Genomic DNA, 26789 nt, shown 5'->3' on the forward strand with positions numbered 1-26789 from the left:
CCCTCCATGTGAAGAGGGGAAACCAGCAATTCCAGGGCATGGAACCTAAGCAGCTCAGTGTCACTAAAGCAGATGAAGAAATCAGAGATGATCACAAGACAAGGCTAGAGATATCAGATGCTCTCCATTAGCCATCAGAATGGGACCCAGGAAATGCTCACAAAGTAGATGTAGGTTATCAATAATACGAATATATGCAGGCCTTTTAAAATAAGAACCCCCTTGGCCGGGCATGGTGGCTCACGCTTGTCATCTCAGCACTTTGGGAGGCTGAGGTGGGTGGATCACCTGAGGTCAGGAGTTTGAGACCAGCCTGCCATTACAGTGAAACCCTGTCTCTACTAAAAGTACAAAAATTAGCCAGGCATAGTGGTGGGTGCCTGTAATTCCAGCTACTCAGGAGGGTGAGGCAGGAGAATCACCTGAACCCAGAAGGTGGAAGATTGTAGTGAGCCGAGATTGCACCACTGAAATCCAGCCTGAATGACAGAGTAAGACTCTGTCTCAAAAAAAAAGAAAAGAAAAGAACGCCAAAACTCCATCCTCTGGAGTATACACTATCTTTCCCCAAAAGAACTAGGCTACAAAGATTACACAAGAACAATTTTAGGTCATTTTATTTTTCGTTCATCTGGAGAATTCAATGCAATATCCATCTGAGGTCCAAAGGCTAACAGTAGAGTAGGAAAAGAATATAAGGGTTTCATGGCCAGGTGTGGTGGCTCGCCCCCATAATCCTAGCACTTTCGGAGGCCAAGGTGGGCAGATCACTTGAAATCAGAGTTCGAGACCAGCCTGGCCAATATGGTGAAACCCCATCTCTACTAAAAATACAAAAAAATTAGCCGGGTGTGGTGGCAAGCACCTGTAGTCCCAGCTACTCAGGAGGCTGAGGCAAGAAGAATCACTTGAACCCAGGAGGTGGAGGTTGCAGTGAGCCGAGATCACACCACTGCACTCCAGCCTGGGCAACAGAGCGAGACTCCGTCTAGCGGGGAGAACATAAGGGTTTCTGCCTTCCTGTCTTCAGATCAATAAGCAAATTTCCAAAACAAAGATAGTAGTAGTTGTGGCAAATAACACTATATTCAATTCATTAACAAAATTTTATTAAAAGTACTTTTTTATTTTCTCGAGACACAGTCTCACCCTGTCACCAGACTGGAGTACAGTGGCGTGATCTCAGCTCACTGCAACCTCTGCCTCCTGGGTTCAAGCAATTCTCCTGCCTCAGCCTCCTGAGTAGCTGGGATTACAGGTGCATACCACCACCCCAGCTAATTTTTGTATTTTTAGTAGAGACAGAGTTTCACCACGTTAGCCAGGATGGTCTCAATCTCTTGACCTCGTGATCCACCTGCCTAAGCCTCCCAAAGTGCTGGGATTATAGGTGTGAGCCACCACGCCAGCCAAAAATACTTTTAAGAGCTTAAAATTTGTTATGATTTTCCTTATTTAGGAAAGTCTGATTTTATAACTTGTAAACTGAACCTAAAAAATTTTACCAAAGAACAAAATAATAAAGAAGCCAATAAATGTTTCAATAAGGCAATGTTAGCTGAGCAACAAGAATTTTCTTTTTCTCAAAATAGATTGGAAGCTCCATGGAATCTCCCAGTTCCTTTTATAATTTCACAGGAATATTATATAATATTTGTTAGTGGTGTTACTGATGTTTCCTAATGGTGAAACATGATTCTTCTTCCCCAGCAACAAATGAATACCAAGTCTAGGACTGTCCCTGAAACTTAAAAGGCAATTTACAATGATGACAGTTTCCCAATGTCAAGGAGACAGCTGCAGTAATAATATTGAGAAAAGTTTTCAAATACTAACGTATTAGAAATCAGATAAGAGATCAAGTACAGAATGTGACTTTATAACCACACATACAAATTATATAATCATATTCCTATAAAATATCTGAACCAGCTAAGAAAAGAAGTCACAAAATGCCTTTGCTCATGAGCCTTGGAAAGGGTTTTGGATAGTTCTGTTTGGAAACAAAAGGCAGCTTATTGAACATGAAATAATCAGATGCCCTCTCCTCAGAGCAGGAGTCAGCCAACTTTTTCCATAAAAGACCAGGTAGTAAATAATTTAGGCTTTGCAGCCATGCAGCCTCAGTTCCAACTACTCACCTCTGCTGTGGCGGCATAAAAGCAACCCCATCGAGCAGATGAATGATGGGCGCAGCTGTGTTCCAACAAAACTTAACTTACAAAAAGAGGAACCAAGGTAATTCAGGCCCATGGGTCATCACTTGCCAAACCCTGCCTGAGAGGATTATCTTGAGCATCATGGCAATAAAATGCTCTACTTACGCATATCTTATGTTTTTTTGAAAATACGCATTTACCATATTTGCAGAAAACCGTAAGTTGGGAAGGAAGGTAGAATGCTGGATAAAGAAACACAGTTCTAGGAGCTCTTGAGCTGAAAACAGGGACCCAAAAGTAGTGCCATTAGGATTTGCCTGGGATAAGCAATCTACAAGATGCTGAAAGGCAACTGCTCAGGTGTGGAAGATGTGTTGAGAGCAGTTCATGTTAATTTCATATTGGGCTCAAATCTCCTAAAATTTTCCGTTAACTGAAAGTTTAACATAAGTCAATACAGCCACACACTGACCCTGTGCCATACACAGGTTACACATACTGCTTGAATCCAAACAAGGTAAGCACTCAACTGCATCCCATCAGGTCACAGCTTACCTCAACAGCATGGTTACCACATTTTAAAAGAGACATTTCCAACTAGGTAAAGCAGGAATGTGATCAGAAAGCCAAAAAGATTGAGGAGGAAGAAATTTAAAAAACTAGAGATGTTTCATGTGAGTGGGGAGGAAGAGAACATTTAGTGGAAACATTAAAGCTGTCTTCAAATATTTAAATGGGTACTGCATGAGAGAAGAAAAAAAATCATTCTGATTTGCTTAAAGGGAACAAAGCCAGGTTTGATGGGTAGAAGCTGTAGAGTAGCAGATTTGGTTTTCCTATCATAGGAACTCGAGAGAACTATAATGAAACAGGCTGCCTGGCCAGGTGGCGACCTCCAGCTCCCTCCACATAAACAAGCAGAGGCTAGACGACCCATGACCAGGAATACCCTCTCACACATGCCTGCACTGGGAGAAAGCCGCCCAAGAGACAGCAGAGGTCGTCATCCATCTCTATGAACCTGGGATTCTAAATGAGCTGGGAGACACAGAAGTACAAACTATTTCCATGCTGTAGTTGGGAGAATCACGCTATGATGGCAAACTAGAGAATCCACTAGAACGTCACGATTCAAAATAAAAGGACAGGATTGTTATATAACAGTGTGGAGGATTAAAATGTTTCTCACCATTACTCAAGTCTGAAGTCATTTTTCATCAGACATTCAGATGTAAGGATCTTAAATGTCTAAAAAGGAAAGAAACGTTATATTACCTTAATCTACCTCCATAGTTCAAGCTAGAGCTCAAAAATCTGTTGAGAAAAACAACCAAGCTGCAGAGAATCAGACTCCACTGTGGGGAGGAACCACTCTACCAACTTTACGTTCCCCCACACTGGAGATCAAAGTCTAAGTTCTGATGTTATAAATTCTAAAGAGAATAGGACTTAGGGCTATAACCCCTTACTCAGTAAAAATGTAACAAAGGCATGTCTGCCTCCTATGGTATCTTTAGTAACAATTTTCTAAAGTCTCAGTCTAGGTAAAACATAATTAGGTCAGTATAACTACTAAATCATGGTTTTCTAATTTCTCAGTACTAACAAGGATAGGCCGAGTATAGTGAAACAGAAGAAATTTTACATCCGTTCCCCAGAACACTCATTATTTTAAGCCTGGATTCCAAGTGTTTTTGACCCCAGAGGAATGCATAATCTGAGAACAAAGGAATATTTTCCCTATTTTCTCCCATGACCTTCCAGATACTTCCCATTTCATTAAACTAAAGGGAAAATTCTACTTTCCAATTCCAACGTCAAGAATAGCAGCAAAGAAATCATTCAGCAAAGAGACAGCTCTTATTTTCCTTAAAACAGAATCTTAGTGCCTAGAAACTTTATATATACAGATAGATTAAACAGATCTAAACATAAAGGAATATTTTTCTCAAAATGGTCCATTAGAAAAAAAAGAATCTGCCTCGTGTAAGAAATCATTAAGAATCTTCTAAAGGAGTGTACTTTCCCATTATTTTGATCAACAATTGTTTGAGGAATCTTAGCCTAACACAGCCCTAATCACATCTAGCTTCAGATGCTTAACAGGACAGGGTTACAAAACGAGGCGAAGGTAAGGAATTTAAGAGATTTAGTTATGATTCCAGAGATGACTTCAAAATTTTGTATTCAGTAATTGGGCAATATGGCAAAATCCCATCTCTATTCAAAAAAAAAAAAACAAAAACAAAAAAAAATCTAGCCAGGCGGGGTGGCATGCATCTGTAGTCGCAGCCACCCAGAAGGCTGAAGTGGGAGGCTAGGTTGAGGCTGCAGCAAGCAGTGATCACGCCACTGCACTCCAGCCCAAGTGACAAAGTTAGACCTTGTCCCCCCACCTGCTACCAAAAAAAAAAAAAGAAAGAAAGAAAAAAGGAAAAGAAATCATGAAAACACGCCTCAGAGTTTTTTGTTTTTTTTAAGAGACAGGGTCTCTGTCACCCAGGCTGGAGAGCAGTGGTATGATCAAAATCACTACAGACTAGAAATCGTGGGCTCAAACAATCCTCCTGCCTCAGCCTCCTGAGTAGCTGGAATTACAGGCCCAAGCCACTGTGCCAGGTTCAGGAATAAGTTTTTTAAAGAGACTGTCCAAATGGGCTGCTACATGTACTTTTTTTTTTTTTTTTTTTTCTTTTTGAGACGGAGTCTCGCTCTTGTTACCCAGTCTGGAGTGCAATGGCGTGATCTCGGCTCACCGCAACTTCTGCCTCCTGGGTTCAAGCAATTCTCCTGCCTCAGCCTCCCGAGTAGCTGGGATTACAGGCATGCACCACCGTGCCCAGCTAATTTTTTGTATTTTTAGTAGAGATGGGGTTTCACCATGTTTACCAGGATGGTCTCGATCTCTTGACCTCGTGATCCACCCGTCTCAGCCTCCCAAAGTGCTGGGATTACAGGTGTGAGCCACTGCGCCCGGCCCTACATGTACTTTTGACATGAGATAAAATTTTCAACAAATGCATCAGAGATTTTAAAAGTTGTTACAGCTCAAAGAACTCAGGCAAATGTGGTCATTAATCCTCTGGAAAGCTGTGCTGAAAATTTCAGAATGTATCCATGATGAATATAATAATCTCCAAGGTGTCAAGAGTAGGGACACATTTTTTATAAAATAAGTGAGAAAAATATTTCTAAAATATATGCTGATTTTGCCTATTACTTTAAAATATGCACACATTCAATCAAGTAAATGATGAAGACGGACATCTGATTATCTAGAGGATGTACATATGCATACTTAAAAGTATACGTGTTCAAGTTGTCTGAAAGAATTGTATTATGTTTAATCTTCTCCTGGGAAAATAATGTCATCTTACAATCAGGCACATACACGAGTATCTGTCCTTTTGGGCTTCCCAGCACTTGAAACCCCTTCCTTTGTTTGAGGAATTCTCCTTCCCACTGAAGCAAAGCCCACCTCCCACCATAAAAGCCAAAAATGACAGACACTGGCTTGCAGTAAGGTAATGACACCTGACTAGGGTTCCACTAATGAGATACTCACATCCAAGACTTTGATTCAGAAGCTAGTGCTTTAAAAAAAGAAAAAGAAAAACCAGCAACCAGAGAGATTCTACGGAGGCGGCAGCAACTAGCCTAATTTCTAGAGGCAGCAGTTCTTCCAACAGCCGCAGGGCAGTGGGGCTCTTGGTGCAAACTGTGATGTCCACATTCAGTGGCAATAGTGGTGTCTTCTCTAAGCCCAGCTCTGTGGTGCAACCTGGGCATCATCCTAGTTCCCCAAATCTCTTAACGATACTATAAGACACCTAATACCCTTTAATAAATTTCCTTTATGTTCAGACTAGGTAGTGCCTGCAATTGAGAATCCAGACTAATAAAGGATTAATATTTTTTAAAATTTCAGAACCTTATAAACAATCTTACCAAAATGCTTTCGTACTATCTTTTCTCTATACTCCTAATACAGGAGTTCCCCTAATTAAGCCAACTGATAATTAATTAATTACATCACTCTCCCTCCACACTCATCCTTTGGTACCTTTCTCCATCTATCCAACCTCCCCATCCTGTACCTTCCCCATCAGTCTAGGCTTAAGTTTTAACAGAAAGATTAAGATGGCCAATAAAGCTCTCCCACTTTGTTTAATACCTGTCATAATAAGACAGAGAACAAGAGTCAAAAGACTAATGTTGGCAAAAAGTGAAAAAGTTTCACCATCAGTTTTGCTACAGGAGCCCTCCAGCAGGGAAAAATAGGAAGTCAATGTGTTTTCATTTTGGCTCTGCCTTAACTAGTCCTATTTTTAGATCACAGAAAGTAACAATTTCCTTTTGTTACCTGAATATTCTCAACTACAAGGCAGGAATAATACTTTCTCCCTACCTAAAACAACTGTTTAAAAAAAAAAAAGTGGGGGGGGGGGGGCACATCATATTTGAAGCAATTTTAGCTTCCAAACAAATCCCTTTATATTTCATTTTCAAGCATGGCTCAAGCTAATCTAATTTTCCCAGTAGAAAAAATAATGTAAAATCTAAATTCAATTTTATGATGGTAGTAGCTCAAACTCATTAGCTAAGTACTAGTGAGATTTTAATGAACCCATGCACAAAGCTCTAACTGGGACATAGGTTCTCAGGTGCTATAAATTAATTCTACAGGGTTTAAACTTGAAAATCAGGAGCCAATTAATATAAAATGGCTCTTGAATGCCTGGTTCTTTCAGACAACAGAAGACTCACATAAGCTAGAAACGACAACTGTAAAGTATATATCCCAAATTGACTAGTTCAATTATCACACTTCTGCATTCATTTGGATAATCCAAGAATAAAAGGTCCCCAATAAGAATTTCATCAACTTTCAATCTTAAACTCTGAAAAACTTGAAACCTAACAAGAGTATTAGGGCTGAAATTCTGACAACTTGTGGCCTCTGAATTCATTCCCTGAATATCTGCCTATGACCTGGCTCCCTCAAAAAAAAAAAAGTTAGGTCAATGTATCACCAAAGTCTACGATTCTCTTAATACCTATCTTCTGTGAACAAACATGGGTTAGGGTCTGGTTGCCTACTACAAAAGAAAAGCTATCATCCATTCTGTAGGACATTAACTGAAAAAAGAAAGTAGAAATTTTACTCAGATTATTTAAATCACACACAGTCTACCTGTAAATATTTGTTTTTAAGTACACTTAGAAAAAAAATGAGAATCTTAAAACAAAGGCTACTTAGTATTTAAGGAATGAGTTTCCCTAATAAGGATGTGCAGATGTTGAACCTTGATCTTCCTTCCCTCTGTGCCTAAGGGACAGTAAGAACCTCGCTTCGATATTTTAAACAAAGTAAATACTTGGGCAGAACATTATGAGAGAAAATAAAAATCCCATAGAAATGAAAGTTTCATGAGGCAGAATTTAAATTCTTTTCAGTTTTACATAAGAGGAAATTTTAGTTTCTGAAGTGAATGATATGACTCAGTGGCACAGCTAGAAATGGAACCTCGTGCAAACTAAGGCAATAAACTGCTGAATCAAGAAAATAAAATAGGATGGGCGCAGTGGCTCATGTCTGTAATCCCAGCACTTTGGGAGGCTAAGGCGGGCAGATCACCTGAGGTCAGGAGCTTGAGATCAGCCTGGCCAAAATGGTGAAACCTTGTCTCTACTAAAAATACAAAATTTAGCCAGGCATGGTGGCACATGCCTGTAATCCCAGGTACTGAGGGAAGTTGAGGCAGGGAGAATCACTGGAACCTGGGAGGCAGCGGCTACAGTGAGGCAAGATCCTGCCACTGCACTCCAGCCTGGGTGACAGAGCCAGACTCCCTCTCAAAAAGGAAACATTCAGAAAATAATAGCTTTGATCAATGACAAAAGTTTTTATTTCCAGCCCACCTGTGATGCATGTGCTAAGAGAAAAAAGTGGCAGCCAATAGCAAAAAGGAGGGGTGCAGGGTTGAAAGACTCTTGGAAACTCATTCTCTACCAGGTGACCACTAGCTGAGCACTCTGGACAAGGGCTTCCTCGCTGTATCCTCAGGTGTGAGAACACAGAATAGCTCATAGTAGTCACTCAAAATATTTATTGTATAAATGAATTGTATAACTGTATAAATGGGATTCTCCTATAAATTTAGATAATTTAAAGAACAGCATTTCTACATGAAAGTAACATTTTCTGCTTATAGTGATAACAGCAACCAATGAATGACCATGCTAAATACCCCAAATCTTTTATTCAAAATGGTCTATTTTTGTGTTAGTCCAGGTCCTCTAAGAAGCAGACACCAAGACAGGATGAGACACACAAGAAATTTACAAGGGGAAACGTGTGTGAGAAAAAAACGGGAAGGGTGTCAGGAAAGACTGGAGGGGCCATCAGACAGTGATGCGGTCTGACCCAGGAGAATGAGACAGGGAAGGCAGGCAGGCCGGGAGGTGTGTGTTAGGCTGCAGTGCCATTTCGGGGAAAGTCTGGCAAGGCTTCGGTCAGAAGATCTGGGGCATTCAAACAAGTCAAAACTTAATCCCCAATCTGGCATTGCTGAGAGGTAGGGCCTTAAAAGATGAATGGATTCATCCACCAATGAATTAATGGATCAATGGATTAATGAATTTTATTAGTTTCTTTGAGATGGGGGTCTCACTCTGTCACCCAGACTCTAGAGTACAGTGGCACAATAATGGCTCTTTGCAGCCTCAAGCAATCCTCCCATCTCAGCCTCTCAAGTAGCTGCGCCTACGGGTATGTGCCACCATACTTGGCTTCCCCCTCCTCTACCTGCCCCCACCCCCGCCATAGAAACAAGGTCTCATTATATTGCCCAGACTGGTCTTGAACTCCTGGGCTCAAGCAATCCTCATGCCTCAGCCTCCCAAAGTTCTGGGATTACAGGTGTAAGCCCCCATTCCTGGCTTAATGAGTTAATGGATTAATGAGGTTATCACAGGAGTGGACAGGTGGCTTTATAGAAAGAAAGAGGAAGAGAGACCTGAATTAGCTCAGCCCTCTCACCATGTGGTATACGTCACTGCCTTGGGACTCCGCAGAGTCCACACCATCAGTAAGGCCCTCAGCAGATGTGCCCCCCTCCCCCAACCTTGGACTTCTCAGCCTCCATTAACTGTAAGAAACAAATTCCTTTTATTTACCCAGTTTCAGGTATTCTGCTATAAGAAAGAGAAAACAGACAAAGACAAGCAGAATGTGGGAGGCGTGGCTTTCACACTAACACAATGGAACCAGCTGGGCCTGACAGTCAATTTCACTCCTCCTCCCTGTATCTGGGAGGTGTCCCATAGCTGCCACAGCTTCGAGACCATATTTTCCCCCTATACTGGCACTTCCTTGAATCTCTAACACAATCTCCACCACCAATTTAATATATATGTCATTGAATCGAATCACCACCAGCTGTAAAATCCTCCATTATTTTATATCCTACCCCCAAAAAAATATCCTGCAGGGCTGGGCGTGGTGGCTCATGTCTGTAATCCCAGCACTGTGGGGGGCCAAGGTGGGCCAATCATCTGAGATTGGGAGTTCGTGATCAGACTGACCAAGATGGAGAAACCCTGTCTCTACTTAAAATACAAAATTAGCCCAGCGTGGTGGCACATGCCTGTAATCTCAGCTACTCGGAAGGCTGAGGCAGGAGAACTGCTTGAACCTAGGAGGCAGAGGCTGCAGCGAGCTGAGATCACTCCATTGCACTCCAGCCTGGGCAACAACAAAACTCCATATTAAAGAAAAATAATTCTGCTAATTAAATCTTTAAATAATAGCTTAACACTTTGCACTTTTATATATATTGAAAAAGCTCTTTGAAAGGTATGTTTTCATCATGTATCCCTCTCATGCACAAATTAAAAAAAAAAGCCAACTACATTTATTAAGATATTTCTAAAACTTCTTCAGAGTCCAAGTCCTCTGAATCACTTTTCATCTCAGTCATTAAAATCTGGTTTTCCCACATATATTAGTCTGTTTCACACTGCTATGAAGTTACTACCTGAGGCTGTGTAATTTATAAACAAAAGAGGTTTAATCGTCTCACAGTTCCACATGGCTAGAGAGGCCTCAGGAAACTTACAATCATGGCACAAAGTGAAAGGGAAGCAGGGCATGTCATACAAGGTGGCAGGACAGAGACCAGATTCACTTTTAAACCATCAGATCTCGTGAGAACTCCCTCACTGTAACAAGAACAGCACAGGGAAAACCGCCCCCATGACACAATCACCTCCCATCAGGTCCCTCCCTCAACACATAGGAATTACAATTTGATGTGAGATTTGAGTGGGGACACAGAGTCAAACGATATTACCACACATATTTTTCCCCCGTGCCACTGAGAATACTAGAGATTCATTATTTCCTTAAGGGTTGCTCTTAAGGACCTCCATTCTTGTATCCAAGATTTTCTTCCAACATGATGGCAGGCATCCACTCTTTGGATACTGATACCAGCACTTCCTTCACCTAACCAGTTCTCAATGAAAGGTTTTCAAACAACCACCAGGATTCTTATGTCTTAAGTGGCCTGTAGACTGAAATATTGAGGAGCTACAGTTGTCCAAAGAGTAAAGGAGAAGTAACCTCATGTCCCTTTCATGACTGCTGCCTGATGGACAGCAACGATAAGATACACATGCATTTCACTAATGTTCAAATATAGAAGGAAAAATATTATGTCTTACGAAGAGAAAAAGGCAAGGCATAATGTCTTTAGGATACCATAATGAGAAAGATTCTATTTTCATCTCTTCCACGAACTTATTTAGTGATGTAGATCAAGTAACTCCACCCTCAATGAGCTCCAATTTCCTTTTTTAATTAAGTGGTCAAATATAAGTTTCCCTAAGTTCTCTTCAGTTCTTTGTTTTCAGAGCCAAGACTACAACATGTAATATTTTTATAACATGGTCTAAAAACTGATCCTGGGTACCCTGGCTCATCCCAAAATATTTTCCTAGTAAAACAGTAGACTCAGTTGTACAAATTCCCAATAATGGAATCACTCCTCTGGATTAGACAATTAAATGAATGGGCTGGTTACATTCTAGTGTCTCTTGTGTGTGTGTGTGTGTGGGTGGGTGGTTGGGTGTATGTCAGGGCAGTCAGGGAGAAGAGTGCAGAGCTGGCTGATTCCTCAGAAGTAGAGAATACACCCTAAGGATATGAAATTCAGGAAATGTAAGTTTCAACAGGGAAGTAGAATCTGATGATGACAAGGCTGGGAGGTCACAGATGATAATGAGTCACCAACAGAAAGGACACTGAGTCACAGGGCAAGGCCTTGCAGGAAAAGGGGTCCAGGAAGGAGACAGGTCTCCTGCTTAAGACAGTCTTCACTCCTTTTTGAATTTTGATTTTAGTCATTCCCAACTATAATCTCTATAGGATTCTGGGTCAGTAAAATTAAACTCTCAAAAGGTACATTCCTGAAAAACAGGTTTTACAAAAACATCCCTATCTGACTGAATAACAGGTTTATGGGGGGAAAGAGAAGTGTAAGAAAAAGCAACATTATCCAATTATAAAGGTCCGTTCCACGGAGGAAAAAGTCTTCATAAAATTAGGTCACTGACAACTTTTAAACCAAACTGAGAAATGTTTTCACAAATAAGTTCAAGATGAATTTCCCCTATTCTGAATGTGCTTGCCAACAGAAATCCACATAAACTGTAAAAGAATTGATTAAAACAAGTACAATATGCCATAGAAAATATTATAAGTATAATAAGATGAAACTAAAGGCATAATCTTTCCAATGGCATCTAATGCCTTAGGTACTTACCCTATAAGAACTCACAAGCAATATTAAATGCAAAGTAAGTAACACTAAAAATCCTAAAAATCCTAAGAACTAAACCTGTTCCATTAACACAAACCAGCTATGGTCCCAAATCCTTTGGAAATGAGAGATGAAAGCTTAGGCTTACGATCACTATTTTAACCTCCTGGCAGGGACACAGTCATCACAAAACAATTCAGAGCATATCCAACTTCCAGACAGATCCAGCCCTAAGGAAAGGATTGCCAGCCAAGATGTCACTAGCACTCCAAGCCAGTAGCTCTGATTTCAGCCTGCTTCAGAAATCACCTGGAGGGGTTAATGAAAGACCAGCTGTGAGAATTCACCCCAGAGTTTCCGACTCTGTAGTTCTGGGGATGGCCTGAGAATGTGCACTTCCAGCATGTTCCCAAAGTGATGCTGGACCAGGGGCCATACCTTGATGACAAGTGCCCTAGGGCATACTAAAGAAAGAATAGCATGATATTTTCTCCTAAAACATAGAATAGATTTCATTCATTTTAGCCGATTATATTATTTTAGTGATACTCTGAAACACTTTTAAAAAATATATTTAGGTTGGTGAAAAAGTTAATTGTGGTTTCAACCAGGCACAGCGGCTCATGCCTGGAATCCAAGCACTTTGGGAGACCAAGTTGGGCAGATCACGTGAGGTCAGGATTTCAAGAGCAGCCTGGCCAACATCGTGAAACTCATCTCCACTAAAAATACAAAAATTAGCTGGGTATGGTGGAGGGTGCCTGTAGTCCCAGCTACTCAGGATGCTGAAGCAGAATAATCACTTAAACCCAGAAGGCGGAGGTTGCAGTAGGCCAAGATCCCACCACTGCACTTCAGCCTGGGCAACAGAGCAAGACTCCCAACAAACAAAACAACAACAACAACAATAACAAAAAGTAATTGTGGTTTAGACCACTTAAAAAAAAAAAAAAAAAAAAAAGTCAAAAACTGCAATTACTTTTGCACCAACCTAATAGTTTGGAACCAAAATCCATGTCAAAAGTCCAAAACGTTATGGAACAAATTTGAAAGCATGAAAGGATGATGAGAAGGGAGTACAGTAAAGCACAGGCCAGGGCTCAGAAAGCAGCCATCATGTCTCGCCTGTGACCAACCATCTGAACTACTAACGAAAGCTTTGGTGCGCAGAAACTTAGTACCTTCCCTAATGGGGCAAAAGCTCAGGGCAGGTCACCCAGGAAGTGATCCCTGGCCTGGTATTTTCACAAGGGTAAAGTCTGTGGTAGAGAAAAACAACAGAAAAAAAAAGGTCTCAAAAGCCTGAAGAGTCTGCATAGGCAAAAGGCCTTCCTGCCCAAATAGGGAAAGGGGTACAGCCATGGACAACACACTTCCTCATATCTGCTTCACAGCCCAGTCTGCCCCCAGCACCCCTTGGGTTAAGAGGGAGGCGAACAGCTCCATCTCAGGCACCTTTAGTGCACCATGGGGCAAGCTCCACCTTCTCTCTCCTGGTACCCCCGCTTCCCCGCAGCTTTCCTGAACCTCTGGGCCTCAAACGATTGCCCTGATTTGCCAGAATCCTGAGAAAGTGAGCAACCATTTTAGGCTAGGGACGAAACTCAATGATCTGATAAAAGAATACATGTAGAGAAGTAAATGCAATATGAAGGGCTCTTAAAAGAACAACATAAACACTACAGCACTATTTTAAAAGTCCTTAGATTCCTGGACAGCAGCCCACCACAGATAAGTACAACATGTCCTGCCATACCAGAGAGAACATTTCTGGAATTCTGGCAGCAACACAGCCACAGAGCCCTTTCCTCCAAAAACACGCACAGAAGTGAGTGCACCAGGTGCAGCCACTAACTATACCCGATCTGGCTCCCCAGGTTGAGTTCTTCACCTCCAAAGTCAAGGGTGGCAACATTATCAGCAAAAACTACTCAAAAACACTGTCCTCACAAGGCACGGTGGCTCACGCCTCACACCTGTAATCCTAGCACTTTGGGAGGCCAAGGCAGGCAGATCACTTGAGGTCAGGAGTTCGAGACCAGCCTGCCCAACATGGCGAAACCCTGTCGCTACTAAAAATACAAAAATCAGCCAGGTATGGTGGCGGGCGCCTATAATCTCAGTTACTCAGGAGGCTGAAGCAGGAGAATCACTTGAACCCATGAATCAGAGGTTGCAGTGAACCAAGATCGTGCCACTGCACTCCAGCCTGGACGACAGGAGCAAAACTTCGACTCCAAAAAAAAAAAACCAAACCACTGTCCTGAAAAAAGCCAATATTGACTTTTTAAAGGGTGGAGGAAAACACTGACTTTTTTTTCTTAGACTGGTGATTGCTCTACTTCTCTCTCCAACAATTCATTTTAGTAGTAACAAAGCTGGACATTGTAGGGGAAAAGGAGGGGACTATGCAAATATATCCTTCCCTCTTTTCAAATTCTCAACAGTTTTCCCCTCAAGGAGGAAACCAGACATAGCTAAGGCTCATCCTTCAACTCAGCTCAGCTATCACTTCTCCAAGATGCCTTCCCTGAATTCCCCAATCACCTGATTACCAAGAAGCATGCTGGAAATTACATGCTTTTAGCCATCTCCTCCAATGGATGACTCACTACTCAAGGACAGGACTTAACATCTTTATAGCATGTGGCACGTGGCAGACACACAATATTTGTTGAACTGTGTAACTAATACAGTCTATTTAGGTATACAGATGAGGCATATGGACATATATAACCGGTGGCTCAAAACCAACAGAAATTGCTGAGCATCCAACACACATGACTTTATCCCTTAAAACCTAAAGTCCTATCTTACCCTTAGGATTCAGAAAGCTTTTTAAAATATTTGGCAATACAGTTTTAATATTTTAATGAATCAGTCTTAATTAGGAATATCCAATTATTAATATTATGCTACACCATTATTCAATTTAGGATTTCAAAAAATACTAAACTAATTGCTTTTAAAGATTAAGCGGGCCAGGCACAGTGGCTGAGGCCTGTAATCCCAGCACTTTGGGAGACCAAGGCAGGCAGATCATGAGGTCAAAAGATAGAGACCAGCCTGGCCAACATGGTGAAAACCTATCTCTACTAAAATACAAAAATTAGCCAGATGTGCTGGTGCGCACCTGTAGTCCCAGCTACTCAGGAGGCTGAGGCAGGAGAATCACCTGAACCCAGGAGGCAGAGGTTGCAGTGAGTTGAGATAGCACCACTGCACTCTGGCCTGGCAACAGAGACTCCATCTCAAAAAAAAAAAAAAAAGATTAAGTGACCACTATTAAATCCTTTGAATCAATTTTAGACTATTTCTACCTCTTTTTTTGCAGCTATCATTTTGCATTCCTTTCTTTATCTGTGGCTTTTAACATGCTAATGGTTTGTAAAAATTTTAAGTAAAACAAGAGTCTTTCGAAGTTCTCAGAACCTACTGGCATCCATTTTAGAGCTGTCATTTTGCATTCCTTTCTTAATCTGTGGCTTTTAACATGCTGATGGTTTGTAAAAATTGTAAGTAAAACAAGAGTCTTTCGAAGTTCTCAGAATGTACTGGCATCCATTTTAGCTGCTTAAAGACCTTTCTTATCTCCTTGTCCCAGTGTCGGGGGTATGGGCTCCATAAACTATACAAAGACCCTCTGCTGTGTCTCTACCCCACAAACTCTCAGCTCAAATACTTCTTCCATAAACGCTCTCCTAACAACCACAAACTCAGGGGCTGCTCACTCCATGTGAGCCACTCTCTCTATCTTTGCCGGCGCACTGTGTATATTCTGTTTTCTTTCCCATTCCTTGTCTGAAGCACTTAGTATAGGCTGTTTTAATTAGCCCTTTACCACTTACTCTCCAGTACCACAATGGAAATTTCTTGAGGCAAGTATCTATTCTTACTCAAAAGTTGCAGGCACTGTTTAGCAATGCATCAGTTAGGTTTTAGTAAGCATTCAAAGGTATTTAAAGAAACAAAGGTATACACGGGGTCTGTTGTGAGGGAGTGGGGGGGACAGCGGGGGAGGGGGGAGTTGGGGAGGGATAGCATGGGGAGAAATGCCAGATATGGGTGAGGGGGAGGGAGGCAGCAAATCACACTGCCATGAATGCACCTATGCAACAACTTTGCATGTTTTTTACATGTACCCCAAAACCTAAAATGCAATAAAAAAAAATAATAAAATAAAATAAAATAAAAATAAAAAATAAAAATAAAAATAAAAATAAAATTAAAAAAAAAAATAAAGAAACAAAGGTAGCCATAGTGATTCTACTTGAAAAAAAAAAAAGATCCGTGACTATCAAGACTAGAGGCACTCAAACAATGTCAATACGGGTTAAGTGTCCAACTTTTCCGCTTTTACTAGTTTCATTATTGCAACTCACTGCTAAGTTAGGAAAGTACTATTTTTATTTATTTCTTTTATTTTTCTTTTCTTTTTTTTTTTTTTTTTGAGACGGAGTCTTGCTCTGTCACCCAGGCTGGAGTGCAGTAGCGTAATCTCGGCTCACTGCAGCCTCTGCAGCCAGGGTTCCAGCGATTCTCCTGCCTTAGCCTCCCCAGTAGCTGGGATTATAGGCACCTGCCACCATGCCCGGCTAATTCTTATATTTTTAGTAGACAGGGTTTCTCCATGTTGGTCAAGCTGGTCTGGAACTTCTGACCTCAGGTGATCCACCCGCCTCAGCCTCCCAAACTGCTGGGATTACAGGCACGAGCCACTGCGCCCAGCCAGAAAAGTACTATTTGCCCTAAGGCAAATAGAAAAGGATCAGGAATTCTTGTCAAGGGGAAAAAAGCAGATGGGGAGAAGAACCTATAGATTTAAAGTGACTTGGAAACATATCAATTTAATGTAGTTTGGATTAAGATTCAAACAGACCAACTGCTATTGGGGGCAGGGGTAGGGGAGGGAAGGAGAAACAGAATTTAAATGAGTATCAGGAAAACTTGAATATGACTTAATTCTTCAAAAAAGAAATTATTGATTGTGATAAAGATGTTGCTTTTTTTTTAAGTGTCTTCATTTTGAGATATATACTGAAGTATTTACGGATGAAATGAGGTGACACTGGGCTTTCTGTCAAAATACCAGGGAGAGCAGGGGCTCAGGGTGAGTAAGGAGCACAGGAGAAATGAGTCTGGTCTGAGGCTGCATATTGAGTCCATGTAGTTTCATTGCATATTTCTCTCGACTTTGGTATGTGTTTGAAATTTTTCAAGCTAAAAAGGAAGAAAGCATTAGGAGGTGTCCTGTAATTCCATGGTAGGTTGTCACTGGCGACCACTGCCCCCACCACAGGTGTTTCTGTTTCCACAACGGGTTCCGTGTGTCACACCACACCACTCCTCTCTAAAGTTCATGGTCTTATACGGACACCACCCTGTTCTCATTCCTACCCTGCATTAGAGCCCAACTTTGTCTAAGACAGAGACCCTATCAACCTCCATCACAGCCGGAGATTAAACCAGTAGGTCAGCTAACAACAGCTCTGCAAACCGCGCTGTCTATTCCCCACAACCTGGAGCCAGTACCATGCTCCAGTTTTTGGACCTCGTCACTCCATTTCAAGGAACCTAAAACAGAAACACAATACTAAGCCTGACATCTGTAGAGCTAAAATCCAGCACCACCCTGCTCAGAATTCTCTTCCTCCAGACACCAGGATGATGCCTTTGTGCAGTATCCTGCTGAAAAGGCCGTCAGCACCTCACCACTCCAGACATGCTACAGCCCCGCCCCATCTAGCTTCTTGACCTTTATTCTGTTGTGCAGGATTTTTCACTGTCTGCCAATGGATCACAGGTTTATTTCTACTTCTCGCTACCCCTGCCTAGAATCTAACCTCCATGAAGGTGGAGACTTTGCCTTCTTTGCCTTTACCTACATCCTGAGATTCTCAACAGCAACTGGAACATAAAAAGAGATCAACAGGTATGTGCTAAATGTTCAGGATGCAAGGAAAGTGTAACTATCAAAGAAGGTTAAGAACAAAAAATTGATACTATTAACATAAACTAAGAACACATACCTCACCAGCCCACACATCCAACCCCGTGTACTAGAAAGTGACATCATGGCATAATTTTTATCCACTATCTTATTTAGTCTTTCCTAAATAGCTGAAAAACTCATGTCTACAGGATCACATGAATAATGATTTAATATGTCAGTGTGTGCCAGAAAAACCTCACGGGACCACAGTATCTTCACACACCATCTACAGTATCTACCCTATTTACACACAAATTAACTTAAAATTTAGGAACAAGTGCAAGTTATATTAGGGCTTTTTGAGGACATATGTCTCTGTCACTTTTTAAATCCAAATCAGTGTCCTCCTGCAGCCCTACCCAACATAAACCCCGACTACCAGCCACAACCCAGGAAATTAGAGTGACACCTATGAAGCCAGCTGCAGTGACAGAGAGGGCAGTTCAGAATGCCTGCTTCTTAACACATACAGCTCTACCTCCTAGGTGCCATGTCATTTAGGGCAAGGTAATGTGTCTCCGTTTCCTCGTCTGTTAAATGGGGAACAATAGCAGAATCGACCTCATAGGGCTGATGTGAGAATTCAGTGCCTTAGTATGAGGTAAACAGCTTAGAACAGTTCCTGGCTGATACGGTTTGGCCCTGTGTCCCCACCCAAATCTCATCTGAAAGTGTAATCTCCATAATCCCCACATGTCAAGGGCAGGGCCAGGTGGAGATACTTGGATCATGGGGGTGGTTACCCCATGCTATTCTTGTGATAGTGAGATCTGATGGTTCTGTAAGCATCTGGCACTTCCCCTGCCTGCACTCGCTCCATCCTGCCACCTTGGGAAGAAGGTATCTGATTCTCCTTTGCCTTCTGCCACAATTGTAGGTTTCCTGATGTCTCCCCAGGATTGCGGAACTGTGAGTCAACTAAACCTCTTTCCTTTATAAATTACCCAGTCTCAGGTATTTCTTCATAGCAGTGTGAGAACAGATTAATAAACTGGTACACTGTCAAGGTAAGCCAACTTAGCTAATATGTCCAGTATTATTTCTACCACATCTGAACTCACTGATATGCTTATACTGTAACATAATTCTAGATAGTACTCATTTTCAAGAACATAGAAAAAAGACTCTTTTTTTTTTTTGAGACAGAGTCCTGATCTGTTGCCAAGGCTGGAGTGAAGTGGTACAATCTTGGCTCATTTCAACCTCCAACTTGCCTAGCCTCCCAAGTAGCTAGGATTATAGTTGCATGCCACCACACCTGGCTAATTTTTTTTTGTATTTTTAATAGAAATGGGGTTTCACCATGTTGGCCAGGCTGGTCTCAAACTCCTGACCTCAGGTGATCTGCCTACCTCACCTCGGCCTCCCAAAGTGCTGGGATTATAGGCATGAGCCACCTCACCAAGCCTGAATCTGTATTTTTTTTTTTTTTTGAGACAGAGCCTCGCTCTGTCGCCAGGCTGGAGTGCAGTGGTGCGATCTCGGCTCACTGCAACCTCCACCTCCTGGGTTCAAGCAATTCTCCTGCCTCAGCCTCCCGAGTAACTGGGACTACAGGCTCACGCCACCATGCCCAGCTAATTTTGTATTTTAGTAGAAATGGGGTTTCACCATGTTGGCCAGGATGGCCTTGATCTCCTGACCTCGTGATCCGCCCTCCTCAGCCTCCCAAAGTGCTGGGATTACAGGCGTGAGCCACCACACTCAGCCTGTATTTTCTTTTTAAGCCTGAAATAAATGGTGGGAATAGATGGTGTGTCATAATCTGGAAGCCATTCTACTGTAAATCTGGTTTAATTAAAGAATGTTAGGAAGGTAATATAAGCTTTTTAAGAAAAGCAGGCAAAATAAAAAGAAAAGCACGCAAATATTATTCAATAATCTCAAAATTTACAGTTGAGTGCATGTTTAATGAGATCATACACTCAAGGCACTCAGCATAGCACTGCATATGAAGAGCACCCCATGGGGGACAGCTGGTTATTTTTGCTTGTTTTTGAGACAGGATCTTGCTCTGTCACCCAGGCTAGAGGGCAGTGGCACAACCTTGGCTCACTGCAACCTCAGCCTCCTGGGCTCAAGTGATCCTCCCCACCTCAGCCTCGTGAGTAGTTGGGACCACCGGCACATGCCACCATGCCTGGCTAGTTTTTGTATTTTTGTAAAGACGGGGTTTCACCATGTTAGCCAGGCTGGTCTCAAACTTCTCAACTTGTGCAATCTACCCATCTCAGCCTCCCAAAGTGCTGGAATTACAGGCATGACCCACCATGCCTGGCTAAGGGTAGTTATTCTTATTCTTGTTACGATCATAAATCTTGATACAAAATGGGATCTGAAAAACCTGCAAGGCCCAAGTTCTCCCCCTTTCCACAGAGCCTAGAAATCTTCAGGGGTGTGAGTCAGGTGTTAACATTGTCCTACTGTCCTCTACTTCTACATAAGAGTTTTTGCTTTTATCTCCTTGGCATATTAAGCTTCTGCATGAGATTCTACATAAATGAAAGTGCTCTGATGCAACAAAAAGCTAGAAAGCGGTGACACAGTCCAACTGTCCACTTTACAGATGAAGAAGCAAGACCTTGTCAAGAGGCCCAGGAGCTTCTCCAAGTTCTGACCATGGTCAGCACCCTCATGGAACTAGAAATCAGGGATCCTGAAACCTCATCTTTCCAATACAATGCACTACTGTATCCAGAGATAAATGCATCAAAACTTCTACCAGAACCAGCTTCCAAACCCAGATTTTTCCCCCTTGAAATCTGACTTACTAATTTACACCCCGCTCAACTCACCATAATTTCTCTCTGTTCTTCCAGATTCTTCAAAAAATTTGAAAATTCACGTAAGGAAGCATCTGTAAGAAGAAAGGAATGATTATTTGGTGGCCATGGCAAAAGAAAACAACCCAAAACCTCATGTTTAATTACCTATGCATCGTTCATCATCTGTCTCAGCATCACCAATAAACTCAAACTTGAAGTCTCTGAGTGAATGAGCAAACTTCCGCTGGGCCACTGACAAACCTAGAAAGAAAAGTATAATGATGACTTGGGTCCTTGTTTTAAGTCAAGGCATGAAAGACATTTATTTCTCCTAAAATTGGTAAAGCTGTAGAGCTCTCCTCCACTCAATTTCTGAGAAGGCACGACCCAACGCCCTTGTCAAGTGGCCCGCCATCTTCAACCTGGCACACTCCGGGTAGCCTCTGCCTTCCAGTCTATACCCTGCCATAGAACAGATACTGGAGAAATGTTTATTCCCTCCCCCACCTCCTTCTTCCTCAGATCTGATTATTTCCCATTGTTCACTAAAGCATTTTCCCTTTCTCTGCTCACTCCAGCCAGGACTTGCCCAATTCTGAAGTTCAGGCTGTGATTAGGAACACACACGCCTGGTAGTGGCCTGATGCTATCTGGCTGCCTGCCATGGTTTCAAACACCAGGATCTCAAAAGCCCAAGGTCAGCCAACCAGGTGCTCTCTTCACTGACTACCAAATAACTACTCCAGCCAGGGAAACTCAGAAGATTCAAAAAGAATGTTCATAGAAAACAGCATCAGAGAGGTAACTGAAGGCCCAGAAGAAATGGTATAAAGAATTATTCTGCAAAGAGACCTACAGAGGTCCTCATCTTAATTGGAGATTAATAGAACAGTGGAAAACGCTACTAAAATAGTCTAACATTTATTTTACAGGCCTTGCACCATGCCTCATGACATGCATATTTTATTTCATTCAAAAATTCTCAAGAGATATATAAAGATTATTATACCATTTTACAAACAAAGAAGCCAAAACTCAAAGATGTTAAGTAATTTGCATAAGATCGGCACAGCTACAAACAATAGCAGCAAAGCCTTAATTATTCTTCAGAACCACCTATCCAAAGGCCATGGCCTGACCAGTACGCTACAATCCTGCCTCTGGTTTAAAGCACTTTCTAAGAAAGTGTTCACTGATTTCTACACTTGACACAGCTCTTGTCTTCCTGTGTGTCTCCTTCACACATTACTGTCATAATGAAGGCTGGTCATATTATGGTAATAAAATGGTTTAATAGACTGTTTTTAGAGCAGTTTTAGGTTCACCGCAAAACTCAGATGAAGATACAAAGGTTCCCCACAGAGCCCCTGCTCCGCCACGTACACAGCCTCTAACCTTTTCAACATTCCCCACTGTCAGTTTTTGAAACTTCATTTTTCCTCTAATTCGTTTATCATGCTGTTCTCAATTTTTTTTTGTTTAAACAGAATCTCACTGTGTTGCCCAGGCTGGGGTGCAGCAGCGTGATCTCAGCTCACCGCAACATCCATCTCCTGAGTTCAAGTGATTCTCCTGCCTCAGCCTCCTGAGGAGCTGGGATTACAGGCACATGACACCACACTCAGCTAATTTTTTTTGTTTTAGTAGAGACGGGGTTTCACCATGTTGGTCAGGCTGGTCTCAAACTCCTGACCTTGTGATCCACCCACCTCAGCCTCTCAAAGTGCTGGGATTACAGGCATGAGCCACCACAGCTGGCCTCAACTTTTTAAATAATATTTAAACACAGAAAGACCTAGATATGAAAAGGCAAAACTGTGAAACTTTTGGATCATATAAAGATTGTAATTTCTTACGCGTGGAGTACAGAAGAAAAGCACAACACACAAGGTAAAATGAGATGGACTGCAAGCATGGACCAATCCTCTAGCCCTCCTTGTAGGCACATCTTAGCACACTGTGATGTTGCAGCTTCTCCCATAGAAACGCATCTAATTCCCATCACTTGAACCTGGGCTAGTCTTGTAGCCAATAGAATACAGAGCAAGTGGCACCCTGCCAATGCAGAGCCTCCACCTCAAGGAATGTTACTCACCTCTACTTCACTCTCTTGGAACCCTCAGTCCTCCATGAGTACAAGCCCAGGCTCTCGGGCTCACTAATGAATGACTCCTGGCTCAGCGGCCCTCTAGTTGCCAAAGCAGCCACCAGACAGCCTGCAGAAGCAGAGCTTCCCTGTACTCCATATGGCTGTTCAGAGGGAAATGTAACTGCCCAGTGAGTAGAGCACACACTGGAATAAATAAATGGCTGCTGTTTTAGCCATCAGGTTTGGGGCTGATTAAAAACATAACTGATAAAGAAAACTTAATAAAATTTGCTTGTGTTACAATGTAAAATGTGGCCAGGTACCGTGGTTCACGCCTGTTATCCCAGCACTTTGGAAGGCCAAGGTGGGCAGATCACTTGAGGCCAGGAGTTTGAGACTAGCCCAGCTAACATGGTGAAACCCTTTCTCTACTAAAATGACAAAAATTAGATGGGCATGGTAGAGCATGCCTTTAATCCTAGCTACTTGGGAGGCTGAGGCATGAGAATAGCTTAAACACAGGAGGAGAAGGTTGCAGTGAGCCAAGATCATGCCACTGCACTCCAGCCTGGGCAACAGAGGAGATCCTGTCTCGGGGGTGGGGGGAGCGGGGGGGGCGGGGGAATGGCTGTGGTAACTCATGCCTGTAATCCCAGCACTTTGGGAGGCTGAGGCTGGCAGATCGCCTGAGGTCAGGAGTGGTGCCAGCCTGTCTAAAACCCCACCTCTACTAAAAATACAAAAATTAGAGCCAGACATGGTGGCAGGCACCTGTAATCCCAGGTACTTGAGAGGCTGAGGCAGGAGAATCTCTCGAACCTGGGAGACAGAGGTTGCAGTGAGCGGAGATCGTGCCATTGCACTCCAGCCTGGGCGACAGAGCGAAACTCTGTCTCAAAAAAAAAAAAAGTTATACCAAAACAAGTTAAAGTATTTGTTTAGGTTACATATATAGGTCACAAAATCAGACTAGAACATGAATCATCATCTCAAAACTCAAGCAACATTTACCTCTGGGGCCAAGGGAAGGTATGTAGTCAGAAAGTTATGAGGGGATTAGAGGTATTTTATTTCATAACCTAGTGGTGAGTCTATGGATACTGGCTTTATCATGCTTTAAAATGTACATGTGTTTCATATGCTTCTGTATTTTTGCCATAATCGCACAATTAATAAAAATTTTAAAACCATAATAAAATTAAAGCCTAGCTATTTAGGCTATTCTAAAATAACTTTAGTTACAGCCAGAAGTTGTGGCTCACACCTATAATCCCAGCACTTTGGAAGGCTGAGGCAGGCAGATCACTGAGGTCAGGAGTTCAAGACTAGCCTGCTAAACATGGTGAAACCCTGTCTCTACTAAAAATGCAAAAATCAGCCAGGTGTGGTGGCGGATGCCTATAATCCCAGCTACTCAGGAGGCTGAGGCAGGAGAATCACTTGAACCCAGGAGGCGGAGGTTGTAGTGAGCAGAGATCGCGCCATTGCACTCCAGCCTGGGTGACAGAGTGAGACTGTCTCAAAAAAATAAATAAATAAAAATAAGTAAATAAAATAACTTTGTTCCTAATGTAAACCAGGCAAAGATACAATTGTTCTCTAAGATCGAGACACACTGGCTGCTCCTGGTTCACACATGCCAAACTCACTCCAGTCTGAAAACCCCTAACTTGCTGTTTCCTGAGCCCACATCTTTACTAGACCACTCCTCCAACACCAGCTCGGGAATCCTCCTCTTCTCAGCCTTCCTAGGATAGGGCCAGTCCTTGGCACTGCGGCCCTCTCACCTTCTACTGCCATCTTATTTCCTTCATAGCACTCACTACTCCAAATTTATTTAATCAATATTTACGCATTGTTACCTATCTTCCCACTCCAGAACCTCATTTCCCTGAAGCAACAGCTGTCAGTCTTGTGATTCACTATATCCATGAAACAGCTGCCAAAACTATAAATAAAATATAATAGGCTGGGCTCAGAAGCTTACACCGATAATCCCAGCACTCTGGGAGGCCAAAGCAGGCAGATCACCTGAGGTAAGGAGTTTGAGACCAACGTGGCCAACATGGTGAAACCCCATCTCTACTAGAAATACAAACGTTAGCTGGGCGTGGTGGCAGGCACCTGTTATCCCAGCTACGAGGGAGGCTGAGGCACAAGACTTTCTTGAACCTGGGAGGCAGAGGTTGTAGTGAGCTGACTTTCTTGAACCTGGGAGGCAGAGGTTGTAGTGAGCTGAGATCATACCATTGCACTCCAGCCTGGGCTACAAGAGTGAAACTCCGTCTCAAAAAAAAATAAAAAATAAAAAGATATACTAGGATGATTTTGATTTATTTCATGTACCTATTTGCAAATAATGATAGTTTGTGGGCTTATTATTTTTTTTTTCTTTGGTGAGACGGAGTCTCTGACACCAGGCTGGAGTGCAGTGGCACAATCTCAGCTCACTACAACCTCTGCCTCCCGGTTCAAGTGATTCTTCTGCCTCAGTCTCCCATGTAGCTGGGATTACAGGCACGTACCACAACGCCTGGCTAATTTTTGTATTTTTTAGTATAGACAGGGTTTCACCATGTTGGTCAGGATAGTCTTGATCTCTTGACTTTGTGATCTGCCCACCTCGGCCTCCCAAAGTGCTGGGATTACAGGCATGAGCTACCACACCCAGTCGGCTTATGATTTTAAGTTACATATTATTCCATTTTGCTGTTTGCTTTGCCAGATCACAAAAGGGTCCTGAATATATGTGTACATTTACACATAACATATACAAACATATTTGTATTTATTCACCTATGTATGACTGTATTTTTTATACATTGCTATGGATAGACTGGTCTAAACTATATATTCTTCCATTAGAGCGGTTTCCTTATTTTATCCAAAATTACTAGGTTAAAGGCTAAAAGGTATTTTAAAGATGGTGTTTCACATCGTCAGAATAGAAGGCTCTCTGGAAAGTTAAAATTTAAATGCACCAACATTTCATGCCTAATATCATTAGTTGAAAATGTTTGTAATGGTAGATTAAATTGGGGCTCATTTGCATAACTAATATGATGTATTTCTCCGTCTGTAAATAGCATGCTTTACACTTAAGAATTATAGTTACATAATTTCTTCATTTAAAATGTAAGCATTTTCATCACTCATTTTCCCCTTTCTGGTGATCTCCTCCTAATGTTGGAGTTCATTATTTAAAACTTCCACTGTTAAAAATCTGACCACATCATATTCTATTTCTTTTGATAAGTATAAATTTAATTGCCTTTCCATTACTTTGTACATTTTAAATTTATTTTCCCATGCAGTTCATATTTTAAAAATGTCTTCTTCCTTTCAAAACAAATTCATAAGGCAGTTTGCTAAACTTAATGTAGTCCATTAAATGTATTTTCTTTCCAGTATCATTGCACATGAAACTCAAGCAGTTTTTAACTGACATAGTTACAAAGACCAGCAATATCTCTGCCTGGGTTAGATGCAAGGTGGGGAGAATAGAGGAAACTAACCAACTAACTTTTTTTTTTTTTTTTTTTTGAGACAGAGTTTCACTCTTGTTGCCCAGGCTGGAGTGCAATGGCACAATCTCGGCTCACCACAACCTCCAACTCCCAGGTTCAAGGGATTCTCCTGCCTCAGTCTCCCCAGAGTGCCTAAGACTACAGGGTCCCACCGCCACACCAAGCTAATTTTGTATTTTTAGAAGAGGTTCCTCCATGTTGGTCAGGCTGGCCTCGAACTCCCGACCTCAGATGATCCGCCTGCCTTGGCCGCCCAAAGAGCTGGGATTACAGGCATGAGCCACTGTGCCTGGTCTAATCAACTAACCTTTATTTAGTACCTGCTCTATGCTAACTGACTTATAAATATTATTTCAATTACTCTTAGTATGCCAGAAGGGTAGGTATTGGTGTTATCTTTCTTTAAAAAAAGAAAACTAGGTTCAGAGATAGT

At 42.0% G+C, this 26789-nt stretch overlaps 1 protein-coding gene across 4 annotated transcripts in view; it reads right to left on the reverse strand.

Moving 5' to 3' along the window:
- The window catches only part of ARHGAP10 (Rho GTPase activating protein 10), a 337434-nt gene that overhangs the window by 227564 nt on the left and 83081 nt on the right, over positions 1-26789 (reverse strand). For all 4 annotated transcript variants that reach the window (XM_064383837.1, XM_064383836.1, XM_064383838.1 and 1 more), the window contains exons 2-3: positions 20906-21001; positions 20771-20832 (exon numbers count right to left, since the gene is read on the reverse strand). In XM_064383837.1, the coding sequence (XP_064239907.1) occupies positions 20771-20832; positions 20906-21001 (158 nt within the window). The remainder of the gene's footprint in view (positions 1-20770; positions 20833-20905; positions 21002-26789) is intronic.

Source organism: Aotus nancymaae, unplaced genomic scaffold (assembly GCF_030222135.1).
Source record: "Aotus nancymaae isolate 86718 unplaced genomic scaffold, 86718_ANA_hifiasm-v0.15.2.pri h1tg000033l, whole genome shotgun sequence".
Lineage (NCBI taxonomy): Eukaryota > Metazoa > Chordata > Mammalia > Primates > Aotidae > Aotus > Aotus nancymaae.